The 25,743-nt window shown below is 49.3% G+C and overlaps 5 protein-coding genes across 5 annotated transcripts; 2 read left to right on the forward strand and 3 right to left on the reverse strand.

Annotated features, from left to right (window-relative positions):
- Nucleotides 1-148: 148 nt before the first annotated feature.
- Nucleotides 149-2,691, reverse strand: H6S33_011143 (uncharacterized protein; the record flags this gene model as incomplete). Its single annotated transcript, XM_044842581.1, has 3 exons — nt 149-1,485; nt 1,518-2,499; nt 2,575-2,691. Coding segments are annotated over 3 exons (2,436 nt in total), but the record flags the coding sequence as incomplete, so codon positions are not given.
- Nucleotides 2,692-3,977: 1,286 nt separating this feature from the next.
- H6S33_011144 (uncharacterized protein) lies at nt 3,978-6,887 on the reverse strand (the record flags this gene model as incomplete). Its single annotated transcript, XM_044842692.1, has 5 exons — nt 3,978-4,135; nt 4,157-5,400; nt 5,455-5,707; nt 5,813-6,531; nt 6,727-6,887. The coding sequence occupies 5 exons, from the start codon at nt 6,885-6,887 to the stop codon at nt 3,978-3,980; spliced, it is 2,535 nt and encodes an 844-aa protein (XP_044695912.1).
- A 206-nt stretch (nt 6,888-7,093) lies between these two features.
- Nucleotides 7,094-9,517, reverse strand: H6S33_011145 (uncharacterized protein; the record flags this gene model as incomplete). The annotated part of the gene is made up of 6 exons (XM_044842803.1): nt 7,094-7,354; nt 7,420-7,514; nt 7,620-7,845; nt 7,995-8,168; nt 8,224-8,892; nt 8,945-9,517. 6 exons carry the CDS (start codon nt 9,515-9,517, stop codon nt 7,094-7,096), a joined length of 1,998 nt encoding a protein of 665 aa, XP_044695913.1.
- Nucleotides 9,518-13,520: 4,003 nt separating this feature from the next.
- Nucleotides 13,521-14,270, forward strand: H6S33_011146 (uncharacterized protein; the record flags this gene model as incomplete). Its single annotated transcript, XM_044842914.1, has 1 exon — nt 13,521-14,270. One exon carries the CDS (start codon nt 13,521-13,523, stop codon nt 14,268-14,270), a length of 750 nt encoding a protein of 249 aa, XP_044695914.1.
- A 116-nt stretch (nt 14,271-14,386) lies between these two features.
- H6S33_011147 (uncharacterized protein) lies at nt 14,387-16,522 on the forward strand (the record flags this gene model as incomplete). The annotated part of the gene is made up of 1 exon (XM_044843025.1): nt 14,387-16,522. One exon carries the CDS (start codon nt 14,387-14,389, stop codon nt 16,520-16,522), a length of 2,136 nt encoding a protein of 711 aa, XP_044695915.1.
- Between the last annotated feature and the right edge of the window lie 9,221 nt (nt 16,523-25,743).

The raw sequence follows: 25,743 nt of genomic DNA on the forward strand, positions 1-25,743 counted from the left end.
AACCTAACCCTAACTAACCCTAACTAACCCTAACTAACCCTAACTAACCCTAACTAACCCTAACTAACCCTAACTAACCCTAACTAACCCTAACTAACCCTAACTAACCCTAACTAACCCTAACTAACCCTAACTAACCCTAACTAACCCTAACTACTCCATTTCTCTGTAGGGCTTCCAGGACCTTTTCGACGTGTATTTGATGTTCCTCGAAGGTATCGCTGTAAATAAGGATATCGTCAAGGTAGGCTGTGCAGAACATATCAAGGTAATCACGGACGCAATCATTAATGAAATGTTGAAAGGTGGCTGGTGCATTGGTAAGGCCGAAGGGCATTACGGTGTATTCGAAATGTCCGTAACGCGTTCGGAAGGCTGTTTTCCATTCTTCACCCTCAGCCATTCGGATCTGGTTGTACCCTTGGCGAAGGTCAAGTTTGGTGTACCACTTGGCTTTGGAAAGGCGGTCGAGAGTTTCCCGGATGAGTGGCAGCGGGTAGCGATTTTTGACAGTAAGTTCGTTGAGGCCACGATAGTCGACACAGAGGCGGAGTGTTCCATCGGCCTTTTTAACAAATAGGACAGGGGCACCGGCAGGCGAAGAGCTGGCCTGAATGAACCCCTTTTGAAGGTTGTCCTGTATGTATTGTTTCAGCACAATGAGTTCTTCGCGGGACATACCATAAAGTGGCCCAAAAGGGGGCTCTTTCCCTTCCTTAAGCGGTATCTTATGATCATAGGGGCGGCGAGGTGGCATCTCGTTAGCGAATTCTTCGTCCATCATTTTATGAAATCTCTTATACCGGGTTGGGACCCGGTTCCTCCAGTCTTGCTTAGGGGCCTCGCCCGTTGCTTGATCTATTTCCTCAATAGTTGTACTAAAGATTTGGAGTTTGTCTCTCCGAGCAAAGCGGCAAAGAGCAGCTGAACTGACGAGGTGAAAACGAGGCGGTGGTGCAACCCCTCTAATGGGAACGGGTATCGAGGAAGAGTTGCACTTGCGTTTACAATACTCGGAGTCGAATAATATGCTATTGTCCTTGAACCGTAATGTTGCATCGTGCAATTGAAGCCAGGGGATTCCGAGGACGAGTGGGTATGAGCCGAGTTTGGTAACAAAGAAGGGGGTCGTTTCATGGTGGGAGTCAATGGATAGCGGCAGATAGCAGAGGTGGGTAATTTGTCCAGAAGATATAGGCCGACCGTCGATGACTTCAAGAGTGCGGGGTGATTTAAGGGGGAGAAATGGGAAGTTGTTATGGCGCGCGAATGTTTCATCAATGAATGCGAATCCGGAGCAACCGGTGTCGATCAGTGCGTGAGTTTGAATGGGTGTTTTATTGTTTATAATTTTACAAGAAGCAACAAGATGATCCCCATCCAATTTATCCTCCACAGACGATACCGAGAAGCCAGAGATAGAAAACGCAGACAAAGGAGAAACATTGAAAGGTCCCGGGCAGGGGCCATTAATCAAGCCCGGGACTACTGAAAACCCGACTCAGAGGAGGCGGGACTAGCGACCGGTGGAGCAGCGGGGTCGACGGCCGTATGGCTGGGTGCGAGGAGGGCGCCTCTCATAACCGGTTGGTTACCGCGCGGGCGATTGGCAGAGGGGCAGTTGGCAAAAAGATGACCGGGGTTGGCACAGTACATACAGAGATTGTTGTCCCTTCGCCATTGCTTTTCAGCGGCAGAGGTTTTGCGTTGTCCATTGACAAAAGTGTATCGTTGTTTAATGGCAGGTCGTTGAGTGGGGCGGCTTTGGAGAGCGGAAAGATCCATTGGGACGAGGCCTCCGGCGGTATGAGATGGGTGTGCGACAGCAGCGGGGGCGGTGAATTGTCCCATTGTATTTCGAATGGCCCTTTGTTCAGCTTTGCGGCCCCGAACCTGGTTATCGATTGTCATCAACATGGTGGCATAGGCTTCGACAGTGTTAGGCCTGTCTGTCCGGTAGGTCATAGCGTCCTTCAAGTCTTCTGACAGTCCTTCGGCCAGGGCATCGATCTTGGCTCCCTCGTTATAGTCCAGGTATGCCACGATGCGGAGGAACTGCGAATAATAGGTAGCGAAATCCCCTTTGCCTTGCTTCAGGGCAACGAGTTGGCGACGGGCGGTACCCCGGGGTTCCGGGTCTCCAAACGAGGCTTCCAGGTGGGCAACAAAGGCAGTGACGGAGGAGAAGGGGGCGGCAGGGTTAGCGTTGACGAGTGGAACGACCTGGTCAAGGGCCCTTCCTTCCAAGCGACTGACTGCATAGATAACCTTTGCTGCTTCGTTTCGGAACCGATCGTGGTTGACTTCAAGTTTCATTCGAAGTTGGGTGGTGAATCCGGGGAGCTTGGTGCGGGTGCCATCGAATTTTTCAGGGTCTGGAAACTTTTCGGACCTGAAGGCGGGGACAGGAGCAGGTGGGGGAGCAGCAGGAGCAGGGACAGCGACGGTAGGGGCGGGGGCAGCGCGGGCGACATTGAGGTCGAGGTTGAGCCGGTTTATCTGCTCCTCCAGGTTGTCAATGGTTTCATTAGCGGCGGTGAGTTATGCATGGAGGGTGTCCCTTTGGAGGCGGACGCGCTGGACGAGGGTAGCGATGTTATCGAATAGTTCAGTAGAGTCGTCCTCATACATCTGTCTGAATGCTTCTACATCGTTGGGTGCGGCCCATACGGGTGGGTCGGGGGTGGACATGTCGTACGGTGCGGATGACGACGCAACGTAATCTCAAGGGGGTGAGTAGCGAGTGTTCCGCAGGGTACGAAGAGGATAAATAGGGGACGGTATGGGAACTCGCAATAGGGGTACTATGGGACTCTAGCGTTGATAAGGTTCGACAAGGCACGAAGGAAGCGAGGCGGTGGTCTTCTTTTAAAGAAAGAAGAGGACGATAATATTGTATAGCAATAGACAGAGTAGATACAGAAGACGTTGCGTAAGGAAAGAAGAAGGAAAAGAACGAGAAGTACAAACAACCCCCCTTAATATACTCAAGGAAATCCCAGCGATGACAAATCCAACATGACTCATACATTAACAATCAACAGAACCCGATAGAACCCAATAGAACCTTTCTGACTAATCCAACTCTTCGTAACCCCGTACCTCCACTAGTCGATCCATGAAAACCAGTATGTGTAGAGGCTTTGTTCAAAATGCGGAAAGGTAGGGGATGAGCACATAGACTATGTATAGTGGGGCTCCTTGAGGGAAAAGATCTCTCAAAGGGGCGAGTTGCGAGTGTTCCGCAGGGTACGAAAGGGGTAGTAGAGGTCAGAGTGAGAGCTTGCAATAGGGGTCCTGAAGGACTCTATCGGCGATAAGGGTCAACAGGACAGCTAACGATGGTCTTCCTGAGTAAAGAAGAGAGAAATAATATTGTATAGTAATAGACGGCGTAGGTACAGAAGACGTTGCATAGTAAAAGAAAGCAAGGAAAGAGAACAAGAAACGAGAACGAAACCGCCTAATATACCCAAGGAAATTCAAGCGATGACAAATCCAAAGTGACTCATACACTTACAACCCCCAGAACCCGATAGAACCCAATAGAACCTTTCTGACTAATCCAACTCCTCGTAACCTGGGGTACTAACTAATCTATCCATGAAAGTAGCCCCTCCCTTCAAGCGCTAACTCCTGCGAGCTTTAACCTTAACTTTTCCTTCCAACGGTCCGGGTTTGTCGGGGTAACGTATATGGAAAATATCGACGGCGGCAGTATTATCGTGGTATGCGGTGGGTTCTCAGGTGGGGTCGGTATAGCCTGTCCATTTAACAAAATATTGTAGACCGTTATTCCTTGTTTTCCGTTAGTCCAGGATCTCTTCAACCGCATATTGCTCTTCCTGTTCGACGATAATAGGTGGGGGTAGTGGTTTAATTTGCTCGCGCACAGGGTTGTTTGCGGCAGGATCTAGCAACGATACATTGAAGATGGGGTGTATTTTCATGCTCCTAGGCAGGTCGACTCGGTACGTTTACAGCGATATAATTTCCTTGACTGGGAATGGTCCCAGCTTCTGCCAGTCTAACCTTCGAGAGTTAAGGGTGGTTCGGATGTTTTTTGCTGAAACAAACACCATATTGCCGAGGTTGTAGCGTGGAGCTGGCATTCGTTTGTCATTAACGGCCTGTTCTTGTTAGTCTTGCGCCGTACGGATGTTGTAACGTAGGTGTTCATGGAGCTCTTTAATCTTCGACGCGAGGTCCATAGCATTAAGGCTGAGCGGAGTTCTGTCAAGAGATTTAATCGTCACTGTGAACCAGAGATGGAAACCATAGTTTGCGAAGAATGGTGTGGCCCTAGTGGATGCGGTGACCTGATTGTTGGTGGAGAATTCTGCCATGGGGAGCCATTTTACCCAATCGTCCTCTTGATAAGAGACGTATCCACGTAGGTATTGTTCCATTACGGCGTTCAGTCTTTCAGTTTGGCCATCGGTCTCCGGATGGAAGGCGGTGGACATTCTTGCTTCGATGCCAAGGTTTTTAGAGAGAGCCTTCCTGAATTTAGCTGTAAATTGCGTGCCGCGGTCGGAGGTGACATGCATAGGTAACCCGTGGAGTTTCCATATATTTCGCAAATATAATTGGGCGACGTTTTCGGAGTTGACGGTGGTGTTACAGAGTAGGAGATGTCGCATTTTTGTTAACCTGTCAACAACTACCATGATTGCATCGTATCCTTCGCTTTCCAGTAGGCCAGTAACAAAGTCCATTGATATCTCTTGCCATGGTTGTTCAGGAATCAGTAAAGGTCGAAGTACACTGAGTTTTCCATGGGTACTGGGTTCGCTTTGTTGGCAGGTATGGCAGTTCCGGACGTATCTCGCAATATAATTTCGCATAAGGGGCCAGTTGTAGTCTCGACTAATGAGTTCAAATGTTTTTTCACGTCCAGGGTATCCAGCGGAGGCAGCGCCGTGGTAATGTTGGAGGATCCGAGGTTTAAGAGTGTCGTAGTCCAGTACATATATGCTGCCTCGGTAGAGTAACCGACCTTCAAATTCGGTACATTCAGCGAGTGATATGTCCTTTGATTGTCGCTCGCCTTTGTTCCGCATATCCAGTATCTTTTGTGGGGACGGGTCAGCGTTATATCTTTCGTCAAATAGTGTATTCAGTGAGGCGTTCTTTTCAGCGGGTTCGTTTGAAAAAGAACCCGCCAACAAACTTAGCTTTGCTTCAAGATTCTCTTTCTTCAATACGACTTGACTCTGATGTAATTGCCTTTCATTGCCCTCTCCAGGGAGATCTCCTGATCTTCTTGTCAACGTGACCGGTTTCCCTCCTTGTTTCCCTGGTCGGTACTTAATGACAAAATTACACCGTGACAGATATTCCGCCCACCGTGCTTGTCTCCGGTTGAGTTGTTTAGTACTCATAAAGTATTCGAGATTCCTGTGATCGGATATGACGGCGATTGAGTGTACAGCCCCTTCAAGTTCCGGTCACCATTCCTCAAAAGATCGAATAATCGCCAGTAATTCCTCGTGGTAAATCTCGTAGTTGCATTCAGTGAGGGAGTGTTTTTTTGAGAAGTATGCAACGGGTCGAAGGGTACCATTATCATCGTATTGGGAGAGTACACCGGCAGAGACATAATCAGATGCATCGGTTTCCACAGTAATTTCTTTCTCCGGGTCAAAATGAGTAAGAATCGGAGCCGTTGTGAAGGCTTCTTTCAGGGCGTTGAAGGCAGTTTGGGCTTCGGGTGTCCATTCAAATTATATGTCCTTACGTGTCAGTCTGGTAAGGGGGGAAGCCAGTTCCGAGAATCCGCATATGAATCGGCGGTAAAAGTTAGCGAAACCTAGAAATGCTTGCACATCCTTAACTGTTTTGGGGACGGTCCAATTCTTCACTGTCTCCAATTTTCTTGGCTCCATTTTAATGCCGTTAGGTTCGATGATGAGGCCGAGGTAGTTGGTGCTTTGTGTATGAAACTCACATTTCTCTGGTTTCAGCAGTACTCCATGTCTTTGTAGGGCTTCCAGGACCTTTTCGACATGTACCTGATGCTCCCTGAAGGTGTCACTATAGATGAGAATGTCGTCAAGGTAGGCCGTACAGAACATATCCAGGTAATCACGGACGCAATCGTTAATAAAGTGCTGGAATGTGGCTGGCGTATTGGTAAGGCCGAAGGGCATGACTGTATATTCGAAATGCCCGTAACGCGTACGGAATGGTGTTTTCCATTCTTCACCCTCAGCCATACGGATCTGGTTATACCCATGGTGAAGGTCAAGTTTGATGTACCACTTGGCTTTAGAGAGGCGGTCGAGAGTCTCCCGGATGAGTAGCAGTGGGTAGCGGTTTTTGAGAGTGAGTTCATTGAGGCCAAGATAGTCGACACAGAGACGGAGTGTTCCATGAGCCTTTTTCACAAATAGGACAGGGGCACCGACGGGCAAAGAGCTGGCCTGAATGAAGTCCTTTTTAAGGTTGTCCTGCATCAGCAAACCCGCAACCTCCGCCAGACGCTCTGGACGCTCGAGGCGCCCAGGGCGCTCGGTAGACAAACTGCCTCTTCAGAGAAGCAGCAGAGCGTTCCTGGTGCTCCCTGGCGCTTAGCATTCCGCCCTGGCGCGCACTAGGCTACTCGCGCGCCCTGGCGCACACTAGCCCTCCCAACGCACCCCGACAGTGATACGCTTACCCCGACGCAATGCTCTCTCGCCTGACGCTCTCTCGACGGAATGTTCTCTCGCCTGAGACTACTACCTATCTCCTGGATGCTCCTGGAGCTCTCGCGACGCCTCAGGAAGCGTTTTGTCCGCTCCTGAACCTCTCTGACGACTCCTGGGCATATCACTAATGCTTCTGGAGCACTCCCGACTGCTCCAGCGGCGCCCGACGCACCGCATTTTACCTTTCAGCGCCATGTTTTTACCAGGCATACTACTCTTTGCTTTAGTAGGCACTGCTTTGCAGAGCATCCAAAACCGTGATTCTATTACTAAATACTAACACTACAAGCGTCTTGAAATCGCCAATCGAATATAATACAGGTATATAGGTATCTCTCCAAAGCACTCGCCGCTGCTCTCCAAAGCACTCGCCATTGCGCTCCAAAGCACTCGCCGGTGCCCTATAGATCCTTTTCCTCCTCCCCTCCCTCGCGATCCTCATCTTCATCCTCCTCGCCTTCCTCTTCCGCTTCAATGCCCCGAAGTTGAGCCTGAACCACCTCTTCCTGGCCGCCACCGTTGTCGGAGATATCCCCTGGAGCACTCGGGGGTGCTCTCCGAGCATTCCGGAATGCCGCAAGATCCGCCGCTAACGCTTCGTCGTCCTCGCTAAATCCATCTTCCGGTATCACCTCAATAGTGATACCCTTCTTCTCTCGTATCTATCAAGGTTAGCCTCCGTATGCAGAAGAGCGCTCCACCATTGTAGCACCCATCTATAGCATACCTTCTCCCGGAGGTTATCCTTGATTACCTCCAACGTTGCCTCCTGATTCTGCCTACTCCTCCCCTTCCATGTGTTGCTCATCCTGTTGAACGTTTCTACTCGTGTGCAATGTCAGCGCGCGAATCCACTATAGCTCTGGGAGCATCTGTTACTGCTCTCAAAGCACTCGCTATAGCTGTAAGGGGATCAGGGATGCTTACTGACAACACTCTCATTCTGTGACTGGAAATGGTCAGGCTTCACGTATGTTCCCGTTGACCATGCCCGAATGCCATGCCAAATTGCAGTGGATATCAGGCAAATAAATGTAGGGGTAATCCGCTCTAGGAACTCGAGGTCTTTTACCCCTCGCATCCTGACCCCATCAAAGTATTTATAGTACAATATGTCGATAATCTCTGGCGCAAGAAACCGTAGACGGTAGGTCTAGTATCTATTAGCAGCGTTTGCGAGTGCTCTCCAAGCATTCCGGGTGTCCAGGTGCTCTCCGAGCATTGACACCCGAGTGCTCTCTAGTCATTGACACCCGAGTGCTCTCTTAGCATCCCCGGGTACTCTCTAGGGATTGATCATACCTCGTAATGCTGCGCAGGGCTCAAGAAGCGATCATTCTTTAAAAGATACTCTACTTGAGCAGCCCTCGCCTCAGGACTCGAGAGCTTTCCAAGCCCATAGATGGTCGAATCCGCCAGGCGCCCTTTAACCTCGTGCATCAAGTGCGAACGGACTCGGGAGTGTAGACTTCTGACCTATCGTTGTCAATTACGCTTCCAGAGCACTCGTCAACGTTTCAAGGGCATTCACCTGTTTGATAACGACCTCGTCCAGATCTACCGCACATCCCACCCTGCGACTGGCAGCTGCCCACATGTTCACTACCAGTACCGAAAGCCTCGCTGCAGGTGGAAAAGGCTCATGTAGAAGAGTGTGGTCCCCAATTAGCGTGCTGCACTCCTTCTCAATCCTCTGAGCCTGCATTGAGAGAACGTTTGCACTCCTCGAGCTAGGTAACAAGGATCTCTGAGATAGGTTGCTCGCATGAATGTTAACAGTGCTCTCAAAGCGGTCGTCAGTGCTATCGGGAATACTACTAACCTCGCTTTCTGCTATAGGAGCATTTCCTTCCCTAATAGACGACGAAAGCTGTGCAATATCGTAGACTCTTGGTTGCGCTTCTGGTAAATATACCTGAGGGCTTGAGGGAATCCGGGGACTGCTCATAGAGCTCTTGCCAACGCCCTCAAAAGGTGGGGAGGAACGATAGGGGCGGTAAGTAGGTGAGGACTCCCCGTATCGAGAGCGCAATGAGGAAAGATCGATATGGCGCGTCGAAGAGCTGTAATCATGATAATAAACAGGTTCAGAAGGCCTAGACTGTGTGGGTATTGGCGGTGCTCTCTGGGATGCATTCTGGCTGGGTGCCGAAGTGGGAGCTGCTCTCCGTACTACCTTTGCACCCGGACGTGCTCCCCTCTAAATCGTTAGCGTTTTGTCCTTAACATTAATGGGTGGGATGGAGTCGAACCTGTACCACATCCACCGACACGTCGGAGGAAGCAATAACCTCCGCTACCGCTCCGGTTGGTCTCCTCCGAGCATTGCCCAGTGCTCTGGCAGTAGTTGGCTGCACTGTACGAGGCCTCTTCCCCGTACTCTGGGATCTCTGCTGAGTGGAGGCTTGAGGTTCTTCCGACTCCTCCGGGTGGTCCAGGTTCTCCTCAGAGCTCTCCTGGGCGTTCTCTGGGGAGTCATCATACTCCGAGTGGCTGGTATCGGCGGTTTCCTCCACCTCTGGCACATCCTCCTGATGCTCCTGCACTTCAACGCTGTCAGTATTGCCATCGGGGAGATGGAATTCTACCCTTCTAGGGCTGCTTCTTCCAGTGGATGTGTCGGTAGAACACAGAAGCCCTTTACGCGCTATTGGGGCGGTTGTCGACTGACTACTCCGAGTGCGGGCTGGCAGTGGAGTCAATGGTCGGCAAGGTATCTCAGACTCGTCAGTCAGTAAATCTTCATGTTCTTCAGGTCGTCTTGGGAGTCGTGGGCGCTTTGGGGCAAGAGGTGCTGAACCGGAGGAGCGCTTGGTGGGAGCCATTCTGATGGCTAGCAGGAATATCCTCAGTGCTCTAGGAGCACTCGCGGTATCTTTGATTAGAAATCAATTCTTGGCGAGAAAATTTGCGCCGCTAATCAAGAAGAATTTGCACGGCTAATCCTCCTACGGCAGGGATCCGCTCAACCGCATCATTTGTAATCACTCGTTTTACTGCACTTTGCACTTTCTGAAGCAATACCGAGTGCTCTGAGAGCAATCTAGGAGTTTGACTCGACTCTAAAATAAAAGCAATGCAATTACGACACGGAATAATCTAATCTAATCTAATCTCATCTAATCTCATCTAATCTCATCTAATACGACAAAACACATCCATTGATATATGCTCGCAAGACAAAGGAAATCCAAAACATCAAATCGTACAGCACCTCCATCTCAGTAGCACTCGCGAGTGCTCAGAGAGCATTCCATACTGCTATTCAAAAACCCATCAATTCATATATGCTCGCAAGACAAAGGAAATCCAAAACATAAAATCGTACCGCACCTCCTCCATCTCAGTAGCAGTCGCGAGTGCTCAGAGAGCAATCTGTACAGCTTTTCAAAGGTTAGTAGTGAGAAATCCGCAGGAAGAGTGGTGAGAGACTATACCAAAGGAGACTAATGATGCCCACCACCATCACCACCACCACCGCCTCCACCGCCTCCAGCTGGCCCACCACCTCCACCACCACCACCACCACCGCCTCCACCACCGCCTCCAGAAGGTCCACCACCACCACCACCACCACCACCGCCCGGAGGTCCGCCCGGAGGAGGAGGAGGAGGAGGAGGAGGAGGAGGAGGAGGAGGAGGAGGAGGAGGAGGAGGAGGAGGAGGAGGTCCGCCCGGAGGAGGATTACCACCACCACCACCACCACCACCGCCGCCCGGAGGAGGATTACCACCACCACCACCACCACCACCACCACAGCCCGGAGGAGGATTGCCACCACCACCACCACCACCACCACCGCCTCCAGCAGCAGCCGCGAGTGCGTCAGCAGCTCTCTTGGCTGCTATCCCGGCAGGCGTCCAGATTACTCCCTGTGCAAAGTTTGCGTCAGCAACCCCTACACCCAGAGGATACTTCCTCAGGTATTTGGGGTCTAAGTCGTCGATAGCATCCTGCTGTCTATCGCGACGTCTAACAAGAGTCTGGATTAGCCTTTGATTACTGGCATCAGTTCTGGGCAAATATACCCTCAGTCCTTTAGCATTTATGCGGTGATTTCCCTCCTCGTAATCAGAGTCCTCTGCTGGAATATCGATCGTGGTGTAATCGTCTTCCTCGATATGAGGGAATGCTCGTGTCAGCGGCGGTGTTTCAGCACCACCCAAATTAGCACCCGCGCCCGCTCTGTGGAGTACCGCCAGTATCCTCCGAGGCCTGCCAACGCTATTCTTCAACCAACCCTCGACCTCTTCCGAATCAGTGATCTGCACCTCCATCGGCCGAACAGGAGGATTGGATGCCGGTGGAACGTTATCGAGTGCTCCCCAGATACTCCTGATTGCTCTGCCGGGTGGGGTGTGCTTCAGGATCAAATTGCAGAGCCCTGGAAACGTTATCTTGGTCAGAACTCCAATGAACGAATTCTGATTTCGTCGATGGTTCCAGTAATAGATAGGGGGCGGGGCAACCCTGGAGAATGCTCCTAGAGCATCCGGGTCTACCACCGTAACCATTATGGAAGGTCTATCGAGATCTGCGGACACTGGGTCCCGTTTACGCTTCTTAGAGCGTTGGGCGGGCAGACCACCGTCCTCATCATCATCGCTATCGTCAGCAACTTCTTTATACTCGCGATTTCCCTGCCCCCTCGATAGCTTTTCCTTCTGCCCAACATCACCGATGAGCCACTTCAAAGCGTCCGCGAGTGCTCTGTGGGTTGCGGAATCGCCTCCGTTCCACATAGGCAGGAAACCACGGAGAGGGCGTATGTTCAACACATGGAGGCATAGAGCCTTGAACGCTGCTGCTCCGGAAACGGTTTTGTTGACCCAACCGGTGTTCTGCATCTCCGCTTTGAGGCTGTTGCGGATATTAGTGTACAATTTAGGGAGGTTGATCAAACCTAAAGCCATCTTTGCTTTGTTTACCTCAGTCATTCTGCCGGGGTATCGGGCTTGAGAGATTGGGGATGATGCTTCTGGAGCACTGGCGTATGCTACCTGAGCACGCGAGGGAGTTTCTGGGGCACGATCTCTGCGGCTTTGCCTCTGCTCTGCCGGTGGAGGGGAACTAGGTATTGGTAGCCGACGGCGATGTCGGGATTGAGAGCTCTGTGAAGCACTGGCGACTGCTTCTGGAGCAGGGGCACCAACTGGGAGTACGGTTCTACGGACAGGGGCCGACGGTTGTGGCGGCGAGCTGCCCAATTCTGGGGAAGTGCTGGAGACTCGTTGAAGTGCTCGTCCTCCTTGGGGTTTTGGGCCTGCTGCTGGGCCTGCTGCTGTCCCTGCTGCTGGTCGCTTTGCGGAGTGTGTTGCTGGGCCTGCTGGGCCTGCTGCTGTGCCTGCTGCGGAACGTTCGCTGTCGGACTCGGCTTCAGATTGCACTGATTCCCACTCTTTTGGGAAGAGTCTCGAGTGCCGAGTGGGCAGTGACGAGTGCTGAGGGGGCGGTGACGAGTGCTGTCGGGAGCTTGAAACCACTCGGGGATGCTTCCGGGAAGACGACGACTGCGGCGGGGGTGTCTCTTCTATCTCTTCTGGGATAGGCTGGAGGCTTTTCTGCTCTTTGCGAGACGAGGAAGGGGAGGACTTCTCGTTCTTCTTCTGCTCCTTCTTCTTCTCCTTCTTCTCCTTCTTCTTCTCCTTCTTCTTCTCCTTCCTTTCCTTCCTTCGGCGTTTTTTGCTATCTGATTCGTCGGTTTCTGGATCGCGATCTCGCTTCTTCTGTGAGCGCTCTGGAGTGCCCTGAGGGGAGGATGAAAGCTATAGTGAATATGTGATGAGTATGGTTCTGAAAGCAATAGGATTAAGGAGGATATACCATCTTATATATGATCGCTAGGTGTGCAGCTTGAAAGCTTGAACTTGAAACGAAGCTTGAAACTTCAAGTTGAAGCCTAAACTTGAAACGTGAGCTGAATGCGCTTTCAAGAGGTATCTTGAAAGCTTAGATAGCAGGGAGGGGCTTGAAGTGATAGGTAGCGCTGGAAGATGGTTAGGAAGCTCTCACAATCTGGAAGGAGGAGAAGGGTGCTCTTATACCGAATACAATCAGCTATTCCAGGGCTCATCATGCTTCCGAGAGCACCCCCGTGTGCTATACGAGCATCCTCGGGTGCTGTACGAGCACCCCCGGGCGCTCCCACCAGTGCTGCATATGGTGCTCCAAGCCGTGCTGAATGTTTGCTCCAATACATGACGTAGATCAATGCTCTAGGCGCACTCGAAGATTCTACTCTGGAGGTTTGATTCAATTGAATGACGTAGATGAATGCTCTAGGCGTACTCGGGAATGCTCTGACGGTAGTACCAACAGTGGTGTCGATTGGATTCCTATTTTGGGTTGGTGTTTGTGTTCTTGTTGGTGTCGGGGCTCTGTGCGCTATGAAGCTGAGTCGGAGAGTGTGTATCCTCTGAGCGCATATCCGATATTAGTATCGAATTTGGCGGTGAGAATGGTCTCTCCATGATCTGAATAGCATCCGCGAGTGCTCAGAGAGAGAGAGCGAATGCTGAGAGGGTAGAACGGAGCATCGTTGGCGGCATGATTGTGGTGATTGTTGTTTCTTCTCGTTGTATGCTTGTGTTTGTGTTTGCATTATTCCGTTGGAGATGTATGACGTCAAAATCAGCCTCGCTATGGTGGAGGTGCGAGCGCAAGGCTCACAATCACTTGGCGAGCGCTCTGCAGCGAGCACTCTGTAGAGCACTCTGCACAACCGCTTGGCGGCGAAAGCCTCATTGGATGACAAATCGTTCGTAGAGCACTCTGCACCGCCTGCAGGAAAGAGCCTCCGCCTTGGCAGACTGCAAATTCTCGAGTCCAATGAAATCGTCTTGCCCTTTTTGCAGCAAGAGGTACAGCTCCTCCGCGAATTTTGACAGACATCTTCGAACGATCCATCCTTTGGAAGCAGATGAATGGCTGGGAAATCAATATTCACTGCTGGAGCACGATCAACCTGCAGAGACCCCCGACAACACTGACGAGAGCCCAGAGAGCATTCCCGATTACTATTCAGACACGCATTACGATTCAGAGTCGGACATTTTCGACCAAGATTCGGGTAACAATTCGGACCTCGAATCCGAATCATATTTCGTGATGGAAGAGGCAGATGGCGATTCAAATGGGCATAGTAGGGCATCTACGACAGTTTACGAGGGTGCTGGGGAGCCACTTTACCGCTCGGAGGACTACGACGAGTGGTCACAGAGCCTTCTCCAATACCCATGGCACCCATTCCGGTCAGCATACGAGTTCAGAATAGCAAGCTATTTCACACTGTCCAAAGCCTCACAGGGGAACATCGACAGCTTCTTTCTACACGCTCCGCCGAGTAGTGGCGAGTGCTCCTACAGCACTGGGCGGGGTTTTATCAAGAGGTTGGAGGAAATGAACGATATACTGGGAAAAGCGAGCTGGAATCATTCGGAGGTGGATATTGGGGGGGAGAAGATCTCTTACTACTACCGGGATCCAATGGTAGTCGTCCGATATCTTCTAGGGCAACGTGCCTTCCGGGAGTCATTGGTGTATTCGCCCGTGGTGGAGCATAATGAATTCGCCGAGTGAATGTACGGGGAAATGCATACAGGAGATTGGTGGTGGGAGATACAGGTCCGTAAACTTCACCCTGTCAACTTGAGGTGCTCTATGAGCAGTTGATGATGCTACAGGAGCAGTCGCTAATGTCTTCTCGACAGAATACGTTACCGGAGGGGTCCACTGTCGTACCAATTATCTGCGCGTCGGATGGCACACATCTGACAAATTTCAGCGGGGACAAGAAAGCCTGGCCAATCTATCTTACCATCGGGAACATCAAGTCGTCGGTGCGCAACAAGCCCACAGGGCATTCATTCATTCTCCTAGGGCTGCTACCAGTGCCACCGAAGCTCGGAAAGCATACAACACTCGCTAATTCCGTTTTAAGACGTCAGAGTCAAATGGCACTGCATCGTGCCCTTGGGGAGATCTTTCAAAGCATTCGCGAGTGCTCTCAGGAGGGCGAGCTAATCAAATGCGCCGACGGCTACGAACGACTATGCTTTCCGGTGCTCTCGGGCTGGATCGCCGATCAACCCGAGCATTCAAACTTGCAAAACATTAGCACTAGTGCTTGCCCGAGATGCGAGGTGGAGTTTCACAATCTTGGGAGCACTCGTCGAAGCTCTATGCGCAATCACGAGGACTACAGGGAGAGGGTACAGCTATTTGGCGATAACCCGGGCAATCTAGAACCGGTAGAATACCTTGTTGGGAGATCCGTCAAAACACTCTTCAATGCTTTCTGGGGTATGCCGAGGGTTAATCCGTACGATCTCAATAAACCGGACATACTGCACAATATTTACCTGGGGATGTTGAAGCACATGATGGAGTGGATTCAGGGTTTCTTGAAGAAGCATCATCGATTGGAGGAATTCGACAAAGCTTGGGCTTCGATTGCGCCTTACCCTGGACTAGCAGTACCAAACAAGGCATATCGTTCTACCACCCAATGGCAAGGGAAAGAGATGCGGAATCTGGGGCGGGTCGTTCTAGGAGCACTCGCGGCTGCTCTGAGAAACCCGGGAGTGGCTGTCAGGAGCGACTTCGCAAAAGCTTTGAAATGCGTTCGAAGCCTAATAGACTTCCACTTAATGGCGCAATATGGGAGTCATACAACGAGCACACTGGACTATATGGAGAGCTATCTCGAGGATTTCCATAAACACAAGGATATCTTTTTAGAATTCAGGGCGTACAAGAAGACGTTAAAGGATGCGAGAGATCGAACGAAAGCAATTAGTGGCTCCCAGAGCACCCAGCGAGGCTTGGAGGAGATCCGGGAGATTCGGGAAAGATCGCACTTCAACTTCATCAAATTGCACGTCTTAATGCACTACCGGGAGCACGTTGAGCGCTTTGGTAGCATTCCTCAATACTCCACGGACGTCAGCGAGCTTGCCCATGTACGGCAGGTAAAAGAAGCTTACAGAGCGTCCAACAAGGTTGATGCTACGACGCAGATACTGGACTATGGAGGGAGGCGATTGGCATTAGAGATTCGAATTCTGAATCTGAAAGACATCGTCGGAGGTTCTGAGAGCACTGATGACATCCTCTGGAGCCATCGGGATAACCTCAAGGAGTTGCTCGACATTTTCAAGATCGAGGACCGCAAGAAAACGCCAAATGAACGCTCAATAGTAGAAAGTGGACTGCCCCTGACGCGTCTTTGCAACCCCTCCGCGAAATCGGAAAGACTTTTCAACGTGGCAGACGGACTGCAAATGAGCCATCTCACGCTATATCGCCTGATAAAGGAGTATGCCGAGGATGCGGGATGCTCTCAGAGCTTTGCCGGAAGCTCTGAGAGCATGTTGGAGAGCCGGGTGGAGGTTTTCACATGCTTGCAGGTTCCGATACCAATCTTCCAAAGGCCTGACGTATATGAGGTTCACAACATCAGGTGTACGGGAACAGCATCTTTTAGGAAGGGGAAAATAAGAAAGGATTGGGCATGGGTATCGGTAGGTTCCTCAGAGCAGTGGGGAGTATTTCGGGGACGCTTACCAGGACGTGTGGAGGCTCTGTTCAAGGTGCGGGATAGCACAGGGTGCGCACATAGACTATGTGTAGTTGAGCTGCTTGAGGAGAAGGATCGTGGTATCGCTGATAGCTCACATGGGCTGCTGAAGGTCTGTAGGAGGAGGAGGAAGAGGATGTGGGTCGTGAATATTCGGAGTATATTAGGAATGTCCCATTTGTTCGAGGTGGATGCTGGCAATTGGCTGGTAAATACTAGGATAGATTTGCGTACGTGGAATGAATTCAGTTGAATGCTGTAAAGCATTCCCGAGTGCTATGCAGTGATGTGAGAGGATCACCGAGTGCTATGCAGTGATGTGAGAGGCTTACCGGGTGCTATCCAGTGAGAGCATTACCGAGTGCTATCCAGTGATGTGAGAGGATTACCGAGTGCTATCTAGTGATGTGAGAGGATTACCGAGTGCTATCCAGTGATATGAGAGGAATACCGAGTGCTATCCAGTGATATGAGAGGAATACCGGGTGCTATTCAGTGAATGCTCTGAGGGCAGTGGCGAGTGCTCTACGAGTGGAATGTTAGACCCAATAGGACCGTCTAATTCAAAATTCGTGTCGTTCTGCTAGTACGCATGCGGATTGGAAGAGGGAGGTGAGTATCGGCCGCTCAGTATCTGAGTCTGACTATCCAGCAAGCCAGCTCCAGGAGGGCGCTGTAGGCAGGCATTGGTCTTCCGACCAGTAAAGTCATCCTGCACCTTTTTCCAGTCCATGTTTGCTGCTTATGCATGGACATTGAGCTTTTCAGACGAGCCGTACCATGGCCTCAACCTCAAGGCTTATGCCTTTCACGAATCGACAGATACATACACGTTCGTCAAAGGTTTGGTAGCCATCTCCAGTATACACGACAGTGCTCGTATCAGTATTCCTCGACTGACCGTTCAGCGGCGTGAAGAATACCCACGTGAGATATCGTTTGAGGGACCGGCGATGCCTACCTTGCCTTTGAAGAAAGCGTATCGATTCATATGGGTCTAAGTGGGGGGTGTCCCACCTTGAATAGTATTATTAAAGATGTTTCCGCAGCTCTACGAGCATTGGTCAGTGCTATGGAAGCATTCGTGGTGCTCTCCAGACGTGAGCAATATCTCTTGGCAGTGCCTGGAAAAACTCATTGACGAAGAGTGTCTTGGCATGGGCGATATGCTCTGGCTGTGCCTGGCGAGCAGCTCATTAAGAATGCTCTCCTAGCGCAGATAGTACTGATGAGTGCTCTCTAGGCGTGAGCGATATTCTCTGGCAGCGCCTGGCGAGCAGCTCGTTGTGATTTGATCTCCTGGCGCAGATATTACTGACGAGTGCTGTCAGGGCGCTGACGCTGTCTCCTGGCGGGCCCCGACACGTCCGTGATTCGTTGCCAGTCCCTGGGTGGAAACTCATTAGTTGATCGTTCTTCAGACGCAGGAGGCATACCCAGGCGTGTCATGGCGGAGAGAGCATCGCCGGGTGCTCTCAGGACGAGCACCATATCGCCTGGAGGTGCATGACGCGTGAAAGTGCACGACGCGCCTAGAGAAGATTGCGGAGAGAGCATTGCTGGGTGCTCTATGGATGTAGGTGATATCGCTCAGAGTACTCTGTAGACAGTAGCATTAGCGAGTGCAAAGAAGCTCATTAGGGAGTGCGAATATGCTGCTCTGACAGCGGACTGCTTGGAGCGAGTGCTCGAGTTGCAGTCGTGAAAAGCTCTCTTCTCTGACTTGGTCAGATGATTGGCACTGCGCTCTGGCGGAGTGTATAGACGATTATGCGCCCTGGTGCTGCCAGACAGAGAACATACTGCTCTGGGGGCGTCGGGCGCGGATGCTAGGATCGCCTGGTGCGAGCACCCTGCTGTGGCGACGCCTGGCGCGAGCACCCTGCTGTGGCGACGCCTGGCGTGAGGACCCTGCCCTGGCGACGCCTGGCACGAGCACTCTGCCCTGGCGGCGCCTGGCGTGCCTGGCGCCCAGGGCGTAGGCGCTGCGCCCTGAGGAATAGCAGAGTTTGCTGATGTGTATATATTGCTTAAGTACGATGAGTTCCTCATGGGACATGCCATAAAGTGGCCCAAATGGGGGCTCTTTTCCTTCCTTGAGCGGTATCTTATAGTCACAGAGGCGGCGAGACGGCATTTCGTTAGCGGACTTCTGGTCCATCATCTCGTGAAACCTCTTGTACTGGGTTGGGACTCGGTTCCTCCAGTCTTCCTTAGGGGCCTTGCCCATGGCTTGGTCGATTTCCTCGATAGTTGTGCTGAAGATTTGGACCTTGCCCCTTCGAGCAAAATGGCTGAGGGCAGCTGAACCGACGAGGTGGAAGCGGGGTGGTGGTGCAATCCCTCTAATAGGAACGGGTATTGCGGAGGAGTTGCACTTGCACTTGCAGTATTCGGAGTCGAACAGTATACGATTGTCCTTAAACCGTAATGTGGGGTCGTGTAATTGAAGCCAAGGGATTCCAAGTACGAGTGGATACGAGCCGAGTTTGGTCAGGAAGAAGGGGATAGTTTCATGGTGGGAGTCAATTGACAGCGGTAGGTAGCACAGATTGGTAATCTGTCCGGAGGATATGGATCGTCCGTCGAACACTTCAAGAGTGTGGGGTAATTTAAGGGAGAGAAATTGGAGGTTGTTATAGCGCGCGAATGTTTCATCAATGAATGTGAACCCGGAGCAACTGGTATCAATCAATGCGTGGGTTTGAATGGATATTTTATTGTTTACAATTTTACAAGAAGCAACAAAATGATCCCGATCCAATTTATCCTCCACAGACGATATCGAGAAGCCAGAGATAGAGAACGTAGACAAATGGGAAACATTAGAAGGTCCCGGGCAGGGGCCATTGATCAAGCCTGGGACTACTGAAAACCCGACTCAGAGGAGGTAGGACTAGCGATCGGTGGGACAGCAGGGTCGGTGGCAGTATGAATGGGTGCGAGAAGGGCGCCCCTCATAACCGGTTGATTACCATGCAGGCGATTGGCAGAGGGGCAGTTGGCGAAGACATGGCCAGGGTTGGCGCAGTACATACAGAGATTGTTGTCCCTTCGCCATTGTTTTTCAGCGGCAGAGGTTTTGCGTTGTCAATGGACAAAGGCGTATCGTTGTTCGGTGGCAGAGCGTTGAGTGGGATGGGCTTGGAAGGCAGAGAGGTCCATTGAGGCGAAACCTCCAGCAGTGTGAGATAGGTATGCGACAGCGATGGGGGCAGTAAATTGTCCCATCGTATTACGGATGGCCCGTTGTTCAGATTTACGGCCCCGAGCCTGATTGTCGATTGTCATTAACATGGTCGCGTATGCCTCTACAGTGTTAGGCCTGTCTGTCCGGTATGTCATGGCTTCCTTCAGCTCTTCCGACAGTTCTTCAGCCAGGGCATCGATCTTGGCTCCTTCGTTGTAGTCTAGGTAGGCCACAATACGGAGGAACTATGAGTAATAGTTGGCGATGGGTGGTACCCCGAGGATCTGGGTCCCCAAACGAGGCTTTCAGGTGGGCAATGAATGCAGTGATGGAGGAGAAGGGGGCAGCAGGATTAGCGTTAACGAGTGGGATGACCTGGTCAAGGGCCCTTCCTTCCAAGTGGTTGACTGCATATATAACTTTTGCTGCCTCGTTTCGGAATCAATCATGGTTGATCTCAAGTTTCATTCGGAGTTGAGTAGGGAATCCGGGGAGCTTGGTATGGGTGCCGTCGAATTTTTCAGGGTCTGGGAACTTTTCGGACCTGAAAGTAGGGACAGTAGTAGGTGGGGAGGCAGCGGCAATGGGGACAGAGACAGCAGGTGCGGGGCCGGCGCGAGCGACATTGAGGTCGAGGTTGAGCTGGGTTACCTGCTCTTCAAGGTTATCGATGGTTTCATTGGCGGAGGTGAGTTGTGTACGAAAGGTATCCCTCTCATGTCGGATACTTGGACAAGGACGGCGATGTGGTTAAATAAATCAGCAGCATCGACCTCATACTGCCGCTTGAATTCTTCTATATCGTTGGTTGGGACCCATGTAGGTGGGTCGGGGGTGGACATGTCGTACGGTGCGGATGACGACGCAACGTAATCTCAAGGGGGCGAGTAGCGAGTATTCCGCAGGGTATGAAGGGGGTAGTAGAGGTCGGTGTGGGAACTCGCAGTAGGGGTCCTGAGGGATTCTAGCATCGGTAAGGGTGAATGGGACAAGGGGGCAGTGAAGCGGTGATTTTCTTGAGTAAAGAAGAGGAGAATAATATTGTATAGTAATAGATAGCGTAGGTACAGAAGACATTGTGTAAAGAAAGAAAGGAAAGGAAAAGAACAAGAAATAAGAACGAACCCTCCTAATATACCCAAAGAAATCCCAGCGATGACAAATCCAAAGTGACTCATACATCAACAACCAACAGAACCCGGTAGAACCCAATAGAACTCTTCTGACTAATCCAACTCCTCGTAGCCCAGTATATTCACTAATCGATCCATAAAAATTACATACTGATATTAAAACTAAATCACAAACACTTTTGTAGAGTGGCTGTATATGTAGGTCAATGGGTGTACGTTACATACGTTACCAAATAATTTGAAATGTCTCGTTGGGCTATCTATAGAGTAGCTAGCTACCTCTTTTTTTTCTTTCACAGGACATGTTAATTAAATGTCCAAGGTTAACCCTTGCTAATGTTATTGACCTGGGACTTGGATGGGATGTTGAGCTATACCTTGCGAGTTCACAACCATGCCGTAAAGTCCCCGGATCCAAGTTAGTTGATGGGTTGTTGAATAAAGATTTGATTATACGGACGGTTTTACCAGATCAACCACACATTCAAATATATATAAACATTCACATCCGATGGGCTCAATTGGACATATCAAGAACCAGTTGATATAATAGGGTTTTGGCTACATCAGTTAAATATAGTTTGATAGCAGACTTGCAAAAATGCATCCATTAAGAAGCATGTGTATGACTTTCTATTTAATTCGAGAAGCTAAAATCTCCACTGTGACTGAGCAAATTCGAATCTATGTACCAATGAATTCTCTCTATCTCCAACATCTTTTCATGGATCGACTAGTGGAGGTACGGGGTTATGAAGAGTCGGATTAGTCAGAAAGGTTCTATTCGGTTCTACCGGGTTCTGTTGATCGTTAGTGTATGAGTCATGTTGGATTTGTCATCGTTGGGATTTCCTTGAGTATATTAAGGGGGGTTTTTGTTTGTATTCTTGTGTTCTTCTTCTTCTTCTTTCTTTACGCAACGTCTTCTGTATCTACGCTGTTTATTGCTATACAATATTACCGTCCTCTTCTTTCTTTAAAGAAGACCACCGCCTCGCCTTCTTCGTGCCCCGTCGAACCTTACCAACGCTAGAGTCCCGTAGTACCCCTATTGCGAGTTCCCATACCGCCTCCTATTTATCCTCTTCGTACCCTGCGGAACACTCGCTACTCGCCCCCTTGAGACATCTACTACAATCCTTGCCATTGTTTCTTTTTAGGAGAAATGTACGTACGTTGGGAACAAGTTTCTGCTAAATCTTGCTGTTTGAAAGCGGAAATGGAAACTTCTCGCCGCAAGTAGAGTATAATTATTGTAGGTATATGTAAATACAGTTTTCTTAACACTATAATATTATCACTTGGTGGATCAAAACATGCTCAGAATCATTACATTACTATTGAAATTAAGAAAAAAATAAGCCTGCAGTAATGATTTACTACAAATAAGGCTTAAATAAGCGTTTTTTGGTAGATTTAGCATTATTTTGGTTTAAAGCTCTATTTTTTCTAAGGGTCTGCCTAAAATAACACTTGTATAAGCTCCATTTTATGCATATACATTAAATTTAGATGATTATTATAAACCCTTATACCAGATCTCTCTTATTCATCAAACATGATTCTTTGATGAATAAGGCTTATATAATGCTTAAAATTCGAATTTTACTAGTATTTTATCGGCTATGTAGCTTGTATGTGAGTTCCGGGACCAGAATTTCAGTGCTCCCATGGTTCAGTGGGTAGTATGAGGTATATGCTACCTGCAAGGCTCTAGGTTCAACTCCCCCTTTTTCTTTTTTCCACTGTCATGGGCATAACTATTATTATTAAATAATTGTTTTTGTAGCTAATAGTTATCCAATCCAAGAGCTTATTAAGCAATTATACAGGAAATAAGCGTTATCCATCAATAACAATTAAATAACGATTATATCATGATTATTTAAGCCTGTACTAACACTTATTTTGTTCCTCTTTTAGACGTTAATAAGTATATAGTTCTCAAAAATGACGAGACAGCATCCAAAAATCTAAGATTTTCTACATATTTCAGCAACACTCCTTGGTGCATGATAATGTATCAGAACCTATAGAATCTCTAAATCAGCACTTATATGATAAAATAAACCATTCATGGTTTGTCGGCAGTAAAGAATCCCGTGCAGGGGTTGTTAGAATTCGGGTATCCCTAAACTTTCAGACTTGCTACAGCATACACAATTCGAGATTATTGGATCAAAGTCTGGAGATGTGCAATATAGACACTTCATAACCTATGTGATTAATTTCAAGGTCTATTTATTGGTGGTGATGCTAGGGTAGAGCTGCAAAAAAGTCGATATTTTGGTGTCCCGTGATTGTTGAACTGACGCTTGCCCTACCATAGGGTAATGAAACAATTGAGATTTAATTAGACCAGCTTACCCATCTGCGAGCGCGGCCCCTCAGCGTCCACCGTTGCAGCGGGCGAAATAGCGGGCAACGCTCGCTGATAGGCAAGCTCGCTGATGGGCAAGCTGGTCTATAAGCAAGAAATTCTCATAAACAGTAATTTTCAGTGCCAAGTTGCCGAGCCCACAGAGCACCAGATTCTGAGCAGGTCTCCGCCTAACAGGCGATAGATCTCTTTTGGATGGTTTCTTTCTGCGTGTGCAGTAACTGGTGGCGTAAATTAGTGAAATGGGTTTGACGTCTGGCGAGTAAAAATTTAAGGCAACCAGATACATATTTATTTTACGCGCAGGGTCGATTAAAATGTTCTGGACAGCACCAACCAATTGAAGTAGTGCGCAGAAGATACTCAGCAGCACACGAAACTTGGTATTAACCCCGCCAGTTTATCAAATCGATTCGATCTAGCCCTGCTCCCACTGTGACGGTCTGGCGCGCGTGGTGGTACAAATTAAGTATATATATGGTATACTCACCGGGACACCCCCTCACCCGGACAGTTGCCGTAACGAGAAGAAGATCTACCTTATAACTGGCTTCTATACCTCTTGCCAACCAGTCACCACCAACTGTCTGGGTGAGGGGACTTCTATGACGGGGAGATAACATTAACAACTGAATTGATCAAGCCTTCCTGCATGATGTAGTCTCTAGACACCCTCACAATCCACCGGAACACCTGTCGATTGATTGAAACCGGGTTCGAGAGATAAAGTGGGCGATATTTTCTGAGGGGGGGTGGTACGTTCCGGTGTTGGGATTTCTGTATGCATACTCTATGTACCTACATACGTACCTACTAGAGTAGAGCAGTGGTCGAGTATGTAGAGTAGAGTACCTACTCGGGGCAGGTAACTAGAACCTGAACATAAAAACGCGCTAGCAGGGTCAAAGTGGTTGCTACCAGAAAAACGATGTTCAGGTTCTTCATGCCTGCCCCGAGTATATATCTACATGTAATCATGAGTGTCACCCGACAAGATGCTGCCCTTTCAATACACGCCAAGAGCGTAGGCTAAATGTTAAAATCTTTTCGGACCTTTCCCTCCGAATCGCTGTGGCTTTACGCAGTAATCGACTAAACAACTGGCTTCATCTCAGACATTGCACGGTCCCAGCTACTCAACTCTACCTACTCTCCAGTCTCTACTTCCACGTGTATTCTTTGTGGGACGCGCCGAGTGATTTGCTGGCCTGTCTAAAGTACTCGGGTACAGCAATAAGAACCAGAACATTCAAGTGAAGAGACAGGGATTGTTTCTATGGAGTGGCGCCGCTCTGCCATACAAATTACCTCATTAGAGAGTTTAAGCCATCCGAGTTTTTGGCAACAACAAAAAAGATCGTCGGACAAAAAAGATCAGCGATCTAGGGTCAAAGGAGAAACTAACACAAGACTGGCAGTAGTAAGAGCCTCAAAACTACCAGTTTGGAAGTGAGCGACGAGGGTCGATCTTTTTTGCGCTGATCTTTTTTGTTCTTGCTAGAAATCTTTGGTGGCTTAAAGTCTCTATTGCATGTTCTGGTTCTAACCCTCGTACGTACCCGAGTACTCTAGAGTACATACATACCGCTAAATCTCGAGTTATTCGGGGGGTTCCCAAGGCAAAAAGCTGAGGATCTTCACCTTTAGAGGAAGCGATCTTCAAGAAAACAGCCCTCTTTTACAGGATCTAAACTAAATCTAGTTTAGTAGGTGGCCTTGGCAACCCCCCGAATAACTCGAGATTTTGCGGTACTGTACATGTAGTTCTTATTTCGTACATATGCGCGTTGATAGACAATGATATTCTAGAAGCACAGAACCAATTGGATGTGTCACGAGTATTGTCTCCAGTGTAATAGCTACGCCTCCTGTAGCAGATCGAAAAATCCACAATTAATTATTTATCAACTGGCTCCTACCATGGACACTCGCTTCTTACGATCAGCTTAGTTCTCGATTCATACCCTTTCAAAATCACTATGGACCCCTGCAATTGGTTTGTCAATAATTTGGATCTATCCTTTGATAAGAAAGATAACGCAAAAGCCTCACAGGGATAGCTATTAAGTGCACTGAGTATTTGCCCGGCGACTACCCTAACTTAGTGTTAGACTGCTTGCCTGCGCAAAATGCGCATTTGTTTTTCTGCGCTAGTTTCTCATGTGTTATTGGGCAAAAGGAAATCATATCGAGTCGGCTTTATGTCCCACAGCAGCTAAAAGTGCATATTTTGAGACCCCGCATATCATATTCCCCCTCATACTGTTTGGCGCATACGCGATGTTTAGGAAGCCATTGGCAAAATGACTTTCTCGCAGTCGAGTAGTCGCAAAGTATTATGCCGGAGCTTGATATCTCGATCCCTGTCTCGTATGAGATCCTCTGGTTACTTTTTTCATCCCCCGCTGCTATCCCGAATGTTTCCTCATGAATTTTTGCTAACTCGCGTCGAATTTTAATTTCACGCAAACCCAATATTAGTATCCCTTCCACCTCATGAAAATAGGTCTCAGTCTCACAATGATCAAATGCGTAGCCAATAATCTCCAATTCTTAAGAGATGACCTTCTACGCATTGCACAATGTATCTCGGGCGGCCTGTAATTCGATTTGCGGTTGAGTAACCATATTTGTATGCAAATACCGATGTACTTCTCCTTTCTAGGTTTCCCACAAATCTATGTGCGAAGAGACCTATGGCTTTTGGTTGGATCCGTTGTCAGTTATTGTTAGCTAATGGCATAAGGCAAACTCACACAAGCATGCAGCCT

This window comes from Morchella sextelata, assembly GCF_020137385.1.
Source record: "Morchella sextelata strain SCLS chromosome Unknown scls_6, whole genome shotgun sequence".
Classification (NCBI taxonomy): domain Eukaryota; kingdom Fungi; phylum Ascomycota; class Pezizomycetes; order Pezizales; family Morchellaceae; genus Morchella; species Morchella sextelata.